This window comes from Arvicanthis niloticus, chromosome 17, assembly GCF_011762505.2.
Source record: "Arvicanthis niloticus isolate mArvNil1 chromosome 17, mArvNil1.pat.X, whole genome shotgun sequence".
Classification (NCBI taxonomy): domain Eukaryota; kingdom Metazoa; phylum Chordata; class Mammalia; order Rodentia; family Muridae; genus Arvicanthis; species Arvicanthis niloticus.
Genome location: NC_047674.1, coordinates 30122690 through 30140069, shown reverse-complemented (window position 1 = coordinate 30140069; position 17380 = coordinate 30122690). Strand labels below are relative to the sequence as shown.

The 17380-nt window shown below is 38.2% G+C and overlaps 1 protein-coding gene across 11 annotated transcripts in view; it reads right to left on the bottom strand.

Annotated features, from left to right (window-relative positions):
- Tsga10 (testis specific 10) overlaps positions 1-17380 on the bottom strand; it is a 95086-nt gene that overhangs the window by 59318 nt on the left and 18388 nt on the right. For 8 of the 11 annotated variants that reach the window (XR_013104649.1, XM_076915031.1, XM_034521579.2 and 5 more), the window contains 8 exons: positions 17175-17303; positions 10928-11143; positions 7338-7403; positions 6116-6283; positions 5256-5414; positions 3163-3333; positions 2999-3076; positions 1918-2069 (listed from right to left, as the gene is read on the bottom strand). Coding sequence is in view for 10 of the 11 variants with exons in the window: in XM_076915027.1 (XP_076771142.1) it covers positions 1918-2069; positions 2999-3076; positions 3163-3333; positions 5256-5414; positions 6116-6283; positions 7338-7403; positions 10928-11143; positions 17175-17303 (1139 nt within the window). In the remaining variant the exon portion in view is untranslated. Of the gene's footprint in view, positions 1-1917; positions 2070-2998; positions 3077-3162; positions 3334-5255; positions 5415-6115; positions 6284-7337; positions 7404-10927; positions 11144-17174; positions 17304-17380 lie in introns of those variants that run through there. The other 3 variants (XM_076915033.1, XM_076915032.1, XM_076915034.1) reach the window with 2 other exon arrangements.

Here is a 17380-nt window from a genome sequence, read left to right as displayed (position 1 = left end):
AAATGAACTGCATACCAAATGTCATCGAGAATATGTAGCTATTGAAAAACTCAACACTACTGGAGAAATGCACAGTCAACAGCCACACTGAGAAAGACTTTAATGGTTCCCCTGAAAGGAAAATATATCATATAACTTGGCCATTTATTTTTAGATATAAATCCAAGAAATAAAACATATGTGCACACAAAGACTTACATAGGGAAGAACTTAGTGGCTTTATTCATTATAGACCCAAACTGGAAACAATGCAAGTGTCAATGTACATACCCACACAGTGACATACAAGTCAGCAGTCAAACAGTATAAAGTATGTACGGCATGGAGAACAAATCTTAAAATAAACACACTGAGGGAAAGTAGCCTGATTAAGCAACATATGCAATATAATTTTAATGGTGTAACTTTTTAGAAAATTCAAATACCTACATGCCTGAAATAAAACCAATGGTCATCTGAGAATCAACAGTGTGTGAAATCACAGGAGGAGACATAAGAGTGCAGAATAAGCTAGAACCCTGATTGTGGTGATGGCTTGAAAGGTCAAAGTTTTCCAACCTTAGTATATCAAATATTGACTGTTTAGTGTATGTGCTTCAGTTATTCAACAGTAAAAGTTTTTAAATAAGCAAACATACATCAAAAACAACAACAACGACGACACAAAATCCTCCTCCTGAAACCTTTGGGCAGGGTGCACACTGCTATCCTACAGAAGCAGGGCACTACAAAAGTGCAAAGCCACACAGCAAGGTCCTGCACCAAAGGAACAAAGCACACCCAGGTTATTACACATTTGTAAGAACTTCTAACAACACAGAGTCCTATGTGATGAAATCAAAACACCAGGTATAAACAGCCACCTGCTGAGTTCAGTCACACAGGAAACCTCCGTGCTACACTGAACAGATTTCTGGCTGGAAGTAGTTCTACACTAACCTTTTCTCTTTTATATAGACGACTTTAACCTTTCCTTACTCTCTTTATTTCCCAAGGTTTGCTTTGTTGTTGTTTTCTTTCTTTGGTATCACTTGCATTTTAATTTTACAAAGAAAAGCAGGGGTTTTAAGTAATTATCTGTCCAGACAAGTGGTTCCTACTATACACTGCAGGTCCTCAAGATCAAGGGCAGACTCTGGGAACTCACATATGGCCCAATTATTTTCTGTAGAATTAATAATATATTACACATTCATATCAACTAACATTTTTCATGTCTACAGATAAAGAGAAATTCATCTCTACTGAAACTTGAGTAGTTTTGTTTCACAAGAACAAATACTAACGCAGAATCTCGGGTATATAGGCATCTTCCTGCCCACAAACTGCTCCAGCAACAATCCTCCTGCCATTATACTAGTGTAATGAAAGAGTTAACTAATTTACTCCTGTGTTAGAAACCATCTTTCCCTTAAGGTTTTGAGCCTGGGCTTTCTTAAATTGTTCAGATCTTAGAAAAGAATTTAAAGTTATAGCAGGGCGGTGGCGGCACGCACCTTTAATCCCAGCACTTGGGAGTCAGAAGCAGGCGGATTTCTGAGTTCAAGGCCAGCCTGGTCTACAGAGTGCGTTCCAGGACAAGCCCAGGCTACACAGAGAAACCCTTTCTCTAAAAACCAAAAAAAAAAAAAAAAAAAAAAAAAAAGAATTTAGAGCTATAAAAGTACATTAAACAATAAAATGCCAAAGTTAAGTATCTCAGTTTTCAGAGGGCTGTATAAAAACTGTATAAAAACATTAAACTTGACACATGTTGCAAACTTAACATTAGAATGAGTGTAGCAGTAATCTCAGGACACCATTACATGTTGCTGAGGTTTCTACAACTGCTTCCTTTTTTCATTATGAAATGTACTATAAAGCAGGGAAGTTCGGTACAGCAAACTGCTGGTTGTTTAATGGCAATGTAGTGTTTACCTCAAAGAATTATTCTCTGCTTTCTGTCTGCCAAGCTCACTCTCGGTGTCCATTGCCTTTCTTGCTAATGATTTCATTTCTTTTTCCACAGTGGTTATGGTTTCCTTCATCAAAGTCATGTTTGACATCTGCTCCATGCGCTCATCATCAAGCTACACAAGTGGAAGGACAGAGTTAGCTACCATCAGGGCGGAGCCGTACTGGTCATAGCAGCAGAGAGATAGTCCTCCACTAAGTGCAGAATCTACTCGATGAGACAATCACTAGGGAAGACCTGAACACTGCAGAAAGTTCTATGGATAAAGTCTTTTATAATAGGAGTAAAACCAAGTCACTACATAGTGTTTCTATAAAGCCTGTCTATCTCAGTATGTCAGTTTACCTTTCTTAATCTGGTTCAATTTGACTATATACATAATGAATATGTACAAAGATTCATTATCTAAGATTAATATATTACACATAAAGTAGGATTATGAAAATAATTTTTTCTCTTGTCTACTCTTTACATATAGGAAATACCTCAAATGAACATATCAGTACATTCAAACCCTTAACTGTTTCTGTACCTGAAACACTGCAAATACATATCTAGAGTACCCCACATGCTTGATATACTCAAATTTGGCAATATTATCTTTAACTGAACATGGAGATAAGAAAAAAAATGAAAATTTAGCCAAGTGTAGTGGTACTATAATGCCAACACTCAGGAGGCTGAAGCAGCAGAATCATGAGTTCAAAGCTAACCTAGGCTATATAATGAGAGCCTGTACACCCACCCCCCAAATAAGTAAATTCCAATTAAAATTAATATTCCTGAGACTATGTTCTAATAATAGAAACAAAAAAGCTTTGCAACCAAACACACCAAAAATAAAAAGCTGCACCCCTGTTTCTCTAGAGGAGAACTGACTGTGTGAATAGGTGACGCAGTGTTAAGGAAATAACAGGTCATGTAGGCCACCTTAACAAGTTTAGGACTGCCAACGCAATCTTAGAAAACTACAAGAACTCTTCCTAACACAGTACAAAGAGACAGGGAAGAGCACAGGGAGGAGAAGCAAGGGTTTTGTTTTACGTTGTGAACTGTGCACTCCAGCTCCTCTATCCGCTGTTCCAAGTGAGCCTTCTCATTGAATGCTGTCTCTTGAGCAATCTGTTTAAGACACAAGCACAACAAAACAGGCTCAGTGCCACTGTCACCATGCTGTACCACTGAAGACACACAGAAAACTGCCACACCTTGAGCCTTTCCCTCAGGCTGTCTCGCTCTGTAGTCATTCTTCGTAAGTCAGTGAAGGCTACATCTCTCTCCGTCTCTACCCGACGAAGAATAGCATGTGCTGTGGTTGATTTAGGAGACTTACAGCTTTTCATCATTTCTCGTCGAAGTCGAGCAATTTCTTCCTGTGCCTGTGATAGAAATACATAGAATTTTTAAAAAGAAAAACTTAAATTACACATATAGTATATCTAGTCAGTTAAAACTAAAACCAGAATAATATGCAAGCAGCAAGGAAATAAGGAAATGGTAGAAATTTTATTTTCAAGAGTTCACAAATAAGTATAAGCATATATATATATATATATATATATATATATATGGTGTGTATATGTGATATATATGTATATGTGTATATGTGTGTGTAGCTAAGACAGATTTGATATGTTCCACTTACCAACTCTGAGATATAAATTTGACCTCAACACACCTTGGGTGGAATATTTGTTTAATGAATATCCACAGTGCTTATCTTTCTCTATTTTTGCTATATCTCTATATATGCTATTTCTGTCTTAGCTACTTTTACCCTGACAGGAAGTTCCACCAGTCCTTACTCACAGCCCAACATGGTCTCTGAACTCTACTCAACAATCCTGAAGCCCCAGATCTGCTGCACATCTACAGATGATTTTATATCCCACTTTGCTTCCTGACTCTCAATTTTGATGATTATCTACTCAGCTGGTATGATGGTTTGTATATGCTTGGCCCAGGGAATGGCACTATTAGAAGGTGTGACCTTGTTAGATTACGTGTGCTACTATGGGCGTGGGCCTTAAGACCCTCATCCTAGCTGCTTGGAAGCCAGTCTTCTAGAGGCCTTCAGATGAGGATGTAGAACTCTCAGCTCCTCCTCAGCTGCACCATGCCTATCTGGATGCTGCCATGCTCCTGCCTTGATGATAATGGACTGAACCCTTGAACCTGTAAGCCACCCCCAATTAAATGTCCTTATAAGGGTTGCCTTGGCCATGGTTTCCGTTCACAGTAGTAAATCCCTAAGACAGATGGTCTCTTGATTTCAAAAAAAGATATATAGTTTCTCAATATCTATACTTGCCCTGCCTACAAGATAGATGTGCAGGGATAAATATGGAGCGGAGATTGAGGGGATGGCTAGCCAATGACTGGTCCATCTTGAGACCTGTGCTGAGAGAGAAAGCTAAGCCCTGACACTATTAATGATATTCTGCTATACTTGTAGACAGGAGCGTAGCATAACTGTCATCTGAGAGGCCTCTTCACCCAGTAACTGATGGAAAAAGATAAGAGACCCACAGCCAAACATTAGGTAGAGCTCAAGGAGTCTTGCAGAAGAGTTGGGGGGAGGATTGAAGGAGCTGGAGGGGTCAAGGATACCACAAGAAGACCTACAGGGTCAACTAACCTGGGCCCATGAGGGCTCACAGAGACTGAACCACCAACCAAAGAGCATGCGTGGACTGGACCTAGGCCACCTACAAATATGTAGCAGATGTGTAGCTTGGTCTTCGAGTGTTTGGAGTGGTAGTTGTCCCTGATTCAGTTGCTTTCCTTTAGATCCCTTTCCCCTAATACTGAGGCTGCCTTGTCTGGTCTCAGTGGGAGAGGATGTACTTAGTCTTGATGAAACTTGTTGTGCTAGGGTGGGTTGGTACTCAGGGCAGGATCCTCCGCTTCTTTGAGGAAAAGGAGAGGGGGAGGGGTCATGGAAGGAGGGGGTGAAATGGTGGAGAGGAGGGAGAGGGCTGCCATCAGGATGTAAAGTGAATAAATTAATTAATTAATGAAAAATTATTACATTGAAAAAAAAAAGAGTACCTTGAGAACAGGGCTGTGGATGTAGCCCAGTGGCAGAGTACTTGCCTAGAATGCACAAGGTCCTGGGGTTTGATTCCCAGCACCACAATAAAAGAAAAGGAAAAGAGAATATCTTAGGAAAAAATATAATTCCAAGTGTTAGATTAATTTCACTGGCATGTTTACTTGTGGTCATAAAACCTACACAAGAATTGCAAACGTCTAGAAGTGAGTGCTGTTTCTTATACAATCTGTGTATTTATATGCTTACCTGCTCATAAAGAAGGAAAGTCTTGTCTCTCTCAGATGTGAGAACCTTGACATTGCCCTGGATTTCTGCCAAATGACGTTCATACTTTTCCAGCATACATTTCAGCTCTTCACGGTCTCTTGCAGTTGACTTCAAAAGCTCTACATCACAGTTTGCACCCTAGAATTATTATTTAAGATATCTCAAGTTCTTACTTTACTTTTTGCTGTTGAGACAGTCTCAGATAGTTCAAGATGACCTTGAACTCACTATGAAGCCAGGGCTAGCCTTGGATTCCTGATCCCCCGCCTCTGCCCCCCAGGTGCTGAGAAGATATAAGTGTGCAGCAGTACTTCTGGTTTGAGAGTCTTCCTCTTTCAGTGCTAAGGAGGCAGTGTGGCTGCTGGCAGTACAGTTTCTCCTTAGTGACCATAACCACGGATAAAAGGAATGAAAAACAACAGCAAAATCACCTTTTACAACCTCATCCCGAACTGCACCACACTGGTCTCATTAGCTCCCAACCACAACTTTTACTGGGAATAAAGAGCTTTTGTTGTCTGCCTCCCAACCTCTTTGATACTGTAATTCATGTAAAATGCCAAATTAGTTAGCCCCAAATTAGATAAATTAAAGAATAAAAGTCAGAACTTGAGAAACAAACTAAAAGATTAAAAAATGTCCTCCAGCCGGGCAGTGGTGGCACACGCCTTTAATCCCAGCAGTTGAGAGGCAGAGGCATATGGATTTCTGAGTTTGAGGCCAGCCTGGTCTACAGAGTGAGTTCCAGGACAGCCTGGGCTATGCAGAGAAACCCTGTCTCAAAAAACCAAAAATAAAAATAAATAATAATAATAATAAAAAATGTCCTCCAAACCTACCCGGGAAGTTGGTGATGGGCGTCTTGGACTCTTAGATCTATTTCTCATCATTTTTCTCAAATTCTGAGCTTCAGTCTTATAATAATCTCTGTCTGCTTCTAAAGTCTTGACAAAGGAATCAAGTCTAGAAGGAGATTTATTTTGTGCTTTTTCAGTCTCTAAAATTATCTTGCCAAGGAGGAAAAAGTTAAGCAATTATTTTAAGCTAAATTATAGCATCCTTTTAAAAATAGAAACACAAAGAAATCTTCAAAATATTAAATTTAATATGTTAAAAAATATAACATGTAAAAACTTATTCATTATTTTTTTAAAAAAACATCATTTTAAAAATAATTTTTACCATTTTGGTGTGCTTTATTTAAATAAAACAATAATTTAATAATCTACAGAAGAATATATGTTATTATATATGTTTATTATATATTTTATTTATATAATTATATGCATGCATATATACATACATACATGTGTACATACATATATATATAATTAGTAATTTCAGAAACATCTAGACCTGAAGCAAATCTTAGAAACAGAATGACTGACTATGGACTCTTTCCTATTACATTATACTTCAGTGTCTGTGTTTGTTCAATACTTGTTCAATGAATGGATATGTAATAAATTCTCAACAGTTCACACATTCAAGAACCTTGCCATGAACTACCATTCACACAGACATTTATAAAAACTTTTAAAATGTTTTTATATTTGTTTTATGAATACTGAGAAAAAGTTGACATGTTTCAGATGGTGTTTTAAGTATTTTAAATAAAAAATTAAAATATATAACCAGAAAATTTTTCATGCTGTAAGATAAATAAAGCATCAACTGGTACTAAGTAATAATTTCTAACTTAAAAATAATAATTATGAAAGACATAAAATTTAAAGTATAGAAGAATGCATCTTATATATCAAAAATTAAAAATTCTGAAGTTACCATTTTAAAGCTAGTAACAATTAAAAACCTCTTTGCTAAAACCCACCAAAGGTTATTGTCATTGTCTAGAAGAAAGCAGTGATACCAGAGAGGCAAGAAGGCACACTCTGAAGACAAGGATGCCCAGAAACCTCTGTTAGTGGGTGTTAAGTTTAGAAAACAAAATGTTTTACTGTTCACAAAGATACAAGTCAAGGAGTATATTTAATTTTTTTAGTAGCTTACTAACTAAATAAAAATGACTGCTTACCATGTATTTATAAAAAATGTACTTACAGATTTAAGTCTTTTAATTGTATCTTCTAATACTGTTATATTATTTTGCTGGCAAATGAGTTCAATCTGAAATATTAGAAATTCTGTCATTTATACTAAAGATGCTTAAATTGACTTAATTGGAAAAAATATAAAGAGGAAACCATTTAAAAATAAAAGCATTCACAGCGAATATTTTAAGCACAAGGTAATCTGTCCCCTATGCTTGCCTACCTTCAGCAATAAAGGAACCCAAACTTTAAAAAGGGGTTCCTTTACTCAATGTTTTCCATAAAATGTTAATTTATTATATTGTACAATATTGTCTCATTAACTAGATCAAAATGTTGAAATTAATTATAATTCTGAGGATTATAACAGGAAAGCAATGTAAGGCTGTGGTGAAGTATTTCAGTCTTCTCTCTCTGATGAACTATTTTAATGCATTACTTACTCAGCTCACAAGACACTTTTCACATCAGCATTATGACTGAACATATACTCTGTTTTACAGTACAGCTATCATCTATAGCTATGTATGCAACATATCTCTACCAGATGTTTCAAAACAAGTGACTCTTTTGTTACAGATACTAAAGCTCTTTGCTTAAAGACAGCAAATAAGTTCAATGAATATATTCGTAATTAATTAACACCACATTATTGTCTCATTATCCTGAACTAAGATAAACATGCTACAATTTAAACTAGAATTTCCTGGAACAATTAATTACCTCTGCTAGGATCCAAGCCCAGGGCCTCACAAACACTAATTAAAAGTTCTATCAGTAAAATTCAATATATCCCCATCCTATTTTTTTCTTTATTAGCCGTCTAAGATCCCTCTAGAAGTCAGACTGAAGTTTATAAACTATTAAGGGTCCTAATGTTTGGAACATAACTTATAGCTTGTATAAACTTTGTACAACTCTGAATCACTAAGTTTCAATGTTTTATTTTATGCTACTGTGATGGCTATTCTTGGTTGTCAACTTGACAACATCTAGAATTAGCTAAAACGAAAGCAGGTGGACACACCTGTGAGGGACTTAAATCATTTGAAGTAGGAAGACCCACACTACATTTAGATCTTCTGAGATGGGAAGATACACCTTTAATCTGGGCCACACCTTCCGGTGACAGCCTATGTAAGAACATGGAAGAGAGAAATGCTTGTTCTCCGCTTGCTGTTGCTCTCACTGGAGAGCAAGGCATTCCTTGTTTCTTCATTTCTACTTCTTTGGGATTCTGGCATCTACTGAGGACTAGTGTGGTATCCAGCATGGAAGATGAAGCAGCTACTGGGTTATTGGACTTTCCACTGGTAGACAGCCATCGTTGAACTGACTGGACCAAAGTCTGTAAGCCACTCTAATAAATCCTCCTTTCTATATACAGATTCATTTTATCAGGGCTGTTCATCTAGAGAACCTTGATTAATACATCTTACTGTACAAACACTAAAAAGATATAACTCTAGTATAAATGTATAAAGATTTTTGTTCTTTGTTAAGTATGAAGACTCTGTAAAACAGAGTATCCAGTGTGATACTGCCTCAAAAAATGGAGGTACACATGTGCTAGATGCAGATAAAACTTAACCAGTAATCTGTAATAGGAAGAAAAGAGAGTGAGAATAGATCCAAGTATGAGAGTGGTAGGTAGTACTTTCTTCTTTATAGTGTTCTAGGTGAACTGAAATCTTGTTTGTGTGCTTGTGGTGTTGGGGATTGAACCTTTCTAGGCAAGCAATCTACCACTAAGCTATACCCATAAACTTGAAAATTTTACAATAAACATATAGAACCTTTATAACAAAAGTACTTGACCTATCCTCAAAATAATTATAACTGGCCAAGAACAAGTGTTAATCCTGTGGTTTTTGCCTTCCTAACAACTGATTAGTGGTTGCCTACTGGGTGTGTGCCTGACAGTGTGATCCTGACTCATGGTGGGAAATACAATAAATGCCCTGGGGAGTTTATACTCTAGTCAAAGAGAGAAAGAAAAGATGATAGTCAAAATACATACCAAACACTGTCTGTGTCACTCAAAAAATACATAATAACCACTCAGATTCTAAGGCACTTGAGATACTTTTAAATTTTATTTTATGTATATGGGTAATTTTGTCTTCATGTACATCTGCACACAAAAAGAAGGCATTGGATTGTATAGGACTATAGTTATAAATATTGTGAGCCACCATGTGGATGCTAGGAACTGAACTCAGGACCTCTAGAAGAACAGCTGGTGCTCTTAACCACTGAGCCATCTCTCCAGCACCCAAGAGTTGTTTGTTTTTTTTTTTTTTTTTTTAAACATAACAGTTAAAGATTTTTGACTTTAAAGACATATAATATTTCAGCTGGGAGAGATAAGTGTGGTGGTTTGAATAAGAATGGCCCCCATAGGACATTTGAATACTTAGTCACTAGCAGATAGAGCTATTTGAAACCATTCAAAGATGTGGCTTTGTTGGAGCAAGCATGTCACTAGGAGTGGGCTTTGAAATTTCAAACCATACCCAGACAGTCTCCCTCTTCCTATGAAAAATGAAGAACAGTAAAACTCTCAACTTGACAATATTCACAGTCGAGACGAAGATTGTACTTAATTAACTACTAAGCTATGCTTGAAAGGTCAAAATAAAGTGACAAGTTTATTGGGAAATATTGAAAATATACACACTACTTTTAAGAGCCCTTTAATACTTGGGTAGTGACCACGTGAAGTACATTAGCATAGGCTAGAGATAAGCCGCTCTATTTATTCTCACTGGGAGTTCTAGGACCTTCTTCTCCAGGCAAGGACTTTATGTTCTCAAATGAAAGAAATGAACTTTATGTGTTGAAAAATGTAAAGGTAGGATTTAAAAACTAAATTTAGGGGGCTGGAGAGATGGCTCTGAGTTCAATTCCCAGCAACCGCATGGTGGCTCACAGCCATCTGTAATGGGACCCGATGCCCTCTTCTGAGGATAACTACAATGCACTACTCATATATGTAAAAGTTAAATTTATAGCTCTTGATGTGATAAAGATCTTCCTAAACAAAAACTAAAACTCTTAAGTTAAGCAAGATGAACAAATTAACAACATAAAACATTTCTCATTTGGTTAAAAGTCAATGATAAACCACTGTGTGTAAAAATTAAATAGAGTCAGCCATAACACCTGGAATCCCTGTTCTCAGAAAGCGAGGGAAGCAAGAAGATCCAGAGTTCTAGGCAAGCCTGGGCTAGAGAACAAGACCCTTTCTAACAAAGGCATGGGGAACGTATCTGTTTGTAGAGATGCAAAGAGAAGAAATGGGGAAGTAGAATAATATTGTGTATACAGACTTATACTTCTTGCTTTGAAATTTTCATAACAGCTTCATAAAACTTAGGGAGAGAGAAAAAAAACTTAGGGAGAAATATGAGCAAAAAAATGTAAAAATAAATAAATAAATAAAGTATGAGGAAAATATAACTTAATCCTTATGATAAGTTTAACATGTGCCAAACTAAAAAGCTTCCAAATTATATGAAAATTACACTTTTCCAACTTACTTTTACAATCACATGCTTAAAGTACAACTAAGATATAATTGGTGATAAATTTAGTTACCTTTGCTTCTTCAAGTTCTTTGTCGGCAGTGTCCACCACAAAATTCTTTTCTTTTTCTAATTGCTCTGCTAGTTGGTCAAGTTTAATCAACTCTTTACAAAGATGCTCATTGTGGCTGGTTAAATCATCTACTTGAGTGCTTACCGCCTCCTTACTATCCAAGAGTTTCCTAACATATTCTTCCAAGCCATGATTAGTCTGTTTGAGATCTTCAATCTGTTATAACCAAAAAGGAAGTAATCATGTTAAAAGGGTCCCTTAGCTTCCTTCTGAGAAAAGTAATTGGGTGTTAGAATCAAAAAGACAGATTTTGCTTAACTAGCAACAACACCTAACTGTAATCTTTGTGTCTTATTCATTTTGTACCATGTTTTCACCAACCTGGAAAAAAGTGAAAATGTTAATTAAATAATTAATTAATTAATAATTAAATAATTAAATAACTAATCAGTGTGGTGAGGATCATATCTAGGCCCCCATGAATGCCTGGCAAGCAGCCTACTACTAAGCTACATTCCTAGCCACCAAATTATTTTTTCTTAATAACTGCATCTTTCATGTAAATTTCATGTTTTTAATAGAAATACTATTTTAAACGATAGTTTTTTTTGTTTTGTTTTGTTTTGCCAGGCAGTGATGGTGCATGTCTTTAATTCCAGCACCTGAGAGGCAGAAGCAGGCGATCTCTTAGTTTAAAGTCAGCCTGGTCTACAGAGTGGGCTCTAGGATAGCCAGGGCTACTCAGAGAAACCCTGTCTTGAAAACAAAACAAAGCAAAACAAAATTAGTATTTTTTTTTTTTTAAAAGCAGCTTTTAAAAAAAATACTTGCAATTTATTTACACTCCTCCTGCACCAGTGTGTGCACCTAAGCTGCAGACACACTGCAACACTCCTCCTGTACTGATTTAGAAACATTTTAAGTATTATAGTGCTATATCCTATATGTTATAAAATCCTCTTCAGGAGAAGCCTCAGGAAAATTTCTTAGGCCTCAAGTGCAGGAAAGAAACTAGCTTGTTCCTGCCTGGTAGGTAAGAGTATTTAACATTTTCTTTCTGCTTCCTTTAAACTAAATGTGCAGCCAAGCTGTGGGAACCTGAACAGAAATCTCATGTTAAACTACCTGCTCACCAGTCACATACCAGTTCTTCACAAAGCAAATTAGATTTTCTGGTCACTGTGACATAATTTCTGAGGGAAGAACTTAAAGTGGAGACAATTATCTGGGACCATGGTTCTTGAGAGAAGAAAGCAGTTAAGCAGTTAAGGTGGAGACAGTTATCTGGGACCCTAGTTCCTGAGAGAATAACTTAAGGTGGAGACAATTATCTGGGACCATGGTTTTTGAGAGAAGAAAGAACTTAGGGTACAGACAATTATTCAGGACCACAGTTCCTGAGGATCTATGAAGGATGTGGCAGAGGTCTTCACACCAAGGTCATCCCAAGAAGCAGAGCACTCAGGCAGGTTTACCCTTAAAGGCCTACCCGCAAGTCACTTTCCAAACCCAACCCCATCTCCCAAAGGTTTCAAAATTTTCAAACACTGCCCCAACCAGGAACCAGGTGCCCAAACACTTTCACCCTATGGAGGACATTTCACGTTCAAATCATCATACCAAATTTCTTCATTTTTCCCTACCTTTCTTATCTCATCTACTTTGATCAATAGTGTGCTATTTTAATATGTCATAGGATGTGAGTGTTAAACAATTCTAATTCAACTGTCTTCACAGTTCTGGTGTGTGGGTTTTTCTGGACTCTGTGTGTGTGTGTGCACCCACATGTGTGTATTCACATGTATGAGCAGATGGGTGAAAAGGTAAGTGTGCACATGTGTATGCATGTGGAAGACAGAGTTCTCTTTAATTGCTCTCCACCGTATACTGAGGCAAGTTCCCTCAATTTAACCCAGTGCTCCCAGTTTGCCCCATCTAGCTAGCCAACTGACTCCTGCATGCCAGGGTTACCAGAAGGCTGCCAGCATTTGCATGAGTGCTGGAAACCTGAATTTCATTTCTCATGCTTGTGTAACAAGCCCTCCACCTACTGAGCTGTTTCCTCGGGACCCCCTTCATGCTGTAAATCTGTGTGCTGTGTGGTATGCATATGCTCATATGTGTGCAGACCAAAGACAACCTCAAATGTCATTCCTTAAGCACTATCCACTCTGGCATTTTAAAGATAGGGTCTCTCGATGGCCAGAGGATCCCAGGGATATGCCTGTGCCCACCTCCCCAGAGCTGGAATTACAAGCAGAATTACTGTCATGTCTGACTTTTTCACACAGGTTCTGTGATTTAAACTCAGGTCTTTGTATAAGCACCATATTGACTGAGTTAGCTTCTCTGCACTTATTATTTTATAAGATACATTAAAATAATTTATCTACCTGTCCTTTCCACTGACTTTTAAGCAATATGCTGAACTCCTTTATGCATCATGAATTATGTATTCTGTACATGACACTCATTTTATTGCTAAGTGGGTAAACAAAATAAATGGATCATCAATAAATACATAAATACCCTTCTTGCCCCTGATAGTAAAGCCTGCTTTTATCCAATCCATGATATAAGTGCTTTAGAAGAGGCAGTTTGGAGTCCTCCAGGCCTGGAACCTGGTGTATGTGTATCACTCTGTAAGCTCCAATGGACTTAGGTGTCTCAGCTTATAGGTCTTGCTGTCTGAAACGCATAGGGACTCTCTTTGGGCAAAATCTACATGGTGCTACAGCTTTTCTCATCAGGTATCTCAGGTTCTTCAAAACTCCACTGTCCTGAGTTCTTTACCACAACTTGGGATTCACCTTCAAAGCTTCATGCAAATTCCCTGTAGGGAATCTGACAGTGCTACTCACTGCTTTACTTCTCAGACTTTTGTCAAAAATATTGATGTAAGCCTCTAAGATAACTAGAATTCTTACATTCTGCATGCTTCCAAATTAGTATGTAGGTGATCTCATGTTGTATTGCCGTCTCAAGAACTGGGACCCATGGACCACAGTTTGAGTACATCTGAGTACCTGTGCACTGAAAATCCTTCCCTAAGCTGTCTCATTTAAAAGACACCCCTGAGGCTCTCTCAAAGAAAAAAATCTCTTGAATGGCTTTTCAGTTTTGCATCCTAAAGCCTTTCATGAGTCAAGCATCCCCTCAAGGCACTTTTCCTATTGCCCCAGTGCAAGGTGAATGAACGTCTTTTCCTCAGCCATGCTAACCTCTTTAAGAATTTGTGCACTTGCTTGTGCTGCAGTTTTAAACACGTGGCATGCTCCTAAACTCCATGTTTTGCACATCTTTCTTCTCTACTTCCTGTCCCTCATTATAAACCTTCCTGAAAACAATAAGCAATAATCATGCAATAGCCTGAATATTATGTAGTCTTGAAACTTCCTCTTCTGAGATCTGGGACCATTACTCAATGAATAGAGTGTTTGTTTAACATGTGCAGGGCCCTGGTTTGATTCCCACCACCACACCAAGAACATTTGAAATTTCCTCCACCAATAAATTTGTTCATTGCCTTTTAATTCAGCCTTACTCAAATGTTCCTGACACAGGCAGAATGGGCTGGTTCACATCTTGGTGGACCAGGAAGCAGAGGGCAGACTGGAACCACAGGCAGCTATGACTAAAATAGCTAAAATAGCACCACAAAATGGAGACTGCCCATTCAAAACAAGAGAAACAATCCAAATTCAAAACATAAGAGAGGCCTTGTTAGGAGAAGTCCTGACTCTGCTCTAACTCTCCTCTGATACCTTCCTAGCAAGAAGGGTGCCTCTTACTATAGGTAGAAGCAGATGCCTTGGTGCACTCTGTGTCTACTGACCTCAGAGACTATGCACCTCCCTACTACCTGATAGAAATCAGTCTTGGTTCCCTACTTAGTTTCCTTTGATATCAATTCTTCTTAGGGGTAGAGGTAAGGAAATGAGGTCAAGAAGAGGCACAATTGAGGATCCTTGTCATTGCCTGGAAAGGATTTTATTTGGCCTATGCTGGCAGGAAAGGTCTGTAGTTTTGTTTTGTTTTTTAATTTGCTTGTTTTGAAGCAAGCAGTTATTACCTTAGTTGTCTGCCTTGTGTTTCTCTGGGATTTTTTTTTTTTTTGAGTCCACATTGTATGCATTAGCTTTTTATGCATATTAGCCATTAAATAAATTATAACCAAGCAACAATCCACAGGCTTAAAGAATATAGGCATAGTGGAAGGAACAGACAGACAGACAGACACAGACACACATCTCTCTGGGAGGGGGAAACAGAATAAATATTAAGAGTGAATGGAGTGTAAGAGATATGAGGATGGGAGGCTTGGGTGGGATATGGGATTTAGGACGATAATGAGCAGAGAGACAGCTAGAACTAAAGGGCATTTGAGGGGTAGTGTGGAGACCTACTGCAGTGGGGAGTAACACTAAAATGGCTCCTAATGATACATCAGTACCTTGTTCAGCCAGGCATCTTCAGAGATGCCTCCTCCTGCAGCAGACAGGGACAAATATAGAAACCCACAGCCAGACATTATGGGGGGGGGGGGAGGAAGGGAGAGAGAGAGAGAGAGAGAGAGAGAGAGAGAGAGAGAGAGAGAGAGAGACTGTGGCACACACAGTTCTACACAGATGTCTTCATCAAACCCCTCCCCTCAGAGCTCAAGGAACCTCAGAGATCACAGCTTTCAGTTTAGTACTCTATGGACTCCTGACTATGGGAATGAGTGGTCTGGTGCTTATGCCTGCTCCTGGGGATCTTTTATTCTTCCATGGGTATGGCTTGTCCAACTTTCAATATGATATATTTTATTTTATTTTATTTTATTTTAGATACTTTATATTTTGTTGTTATCTGGTAGGATCCTGTTCTTTTCTAGTGACAGACAAAAAGTGAGTGGGTCTGGATAGGAGAGGAGGTGGGAAGGCACTGGGAGGGGTAAACGGAGGGGAAACTGTATTCAGATTATACTGTATGAGAAAAGAATCTGCGTTTAATGAAAGGGAAAACAGTTATATTGTTTTATATCTCACATACACAGTCTGAGGCTGAATTTACCAGAAGGAAACAGGAAAGGAAATGATGAATCCACTTTATCTTCCCCAAAGTCCGCGCTTCCCATCTCCATGCAGAGTCTCACGGAGGCCCTGGTTGGCCTCAAACTCATTGTAAGTCTGAGTATTACCTTCAACTTCTGATCTTCCTGCCACTATCTCCTGAGTGCTAGGATTACAGGCATGTTCTACTATTCCTAGTTTGTATGGTGCTGGGATCAAACCCAGGGCTCTGTGAATGCTAGGCAAGTACTCACCCGACTGGGCTATATCTGCCCCTGGAAGGTCTGTTTTAAGAGCCTTCATTATATCATGTGCTGGATGAGCTCACACCTGTAGCACAGAGCACTACATTTAAATCCCTGCTAACTTGGAAGTTCAAAGAAATTCTATTTGTCATTTGCTAGCTAAATATCATAAGTATTTAACCACTTGGAATTTAACAGCAATGTATGTCGAAAGAAATGGCCACTATCTCTCATGGTTGGAAATGGCTAAGTAAGATTCTGCATTAAAAAGCAGCTGATGGTGGGCTGCAGAGATGTCTCAGCAGTTAAGAGAACTGACTGCTCTTCCAGAGGTTCTGAGTTCAATTCCCAGCAACCGCATGGTGGCTCCCAACCATATGTAATGGGATCTGATGTCCTCTTCTGGTATGTCTGAAGACAGCAACAGTGTACTCATATACATAAAATAAATAAATCTTTTTTAAAAGGCAGCTGATGTGTCTAGCATGGGCTCATCTCTATAACTCTATAATTTGTGAGGCTAACACAAAAGGAATGCTATGAGTTGGAGGCCAACCTGGGTTACATAACAAGATCCTGAAAGGAATAAAAATACTACATAATACATAGTTTTCATTCACTAACTCTGAATCTATTATATCAAAGTGATTATAGAAATTGAATGAAACCAGGCAGTGGTGGTTCAAGCCTTTAGTCCCAGCACTCGGAGGCAGAGGCAGAAGGATCTCTGTGAGTTCAAGGCCAGCCTGGTCTACAGGACAGCAAGTGCTGTTACACAGAAAAACCCTGTCTCAATCAACCAACCCCCCACCCCAAATTGAATGATTGAATGATCACTAGATTTAAATAAGCTCTGAATTAGTAATTATTTACTCAACATCTTGTTCTAAAATAAACTCACATGCCAAATTAAGAAAAATATTTATGAATATATAAACCAAGGCTAACCTGTAATTTCAGTGTAGAGATGAATCTGTCTTGGGTTCTCACTTCTTGTTCTAGTTGGAAACTATTCTGGTTTCTTCCAGCTTCAGAAACTGGAGCCCCGAGACCAAACTGATGTTCTTTGGTGGTAACCTAACAAAAAGAATGAGAGGTGCTCTGTTTAAAACAGAGCTGTGACTTCTCACATCAAGTTTTGAAAATTAGTAACA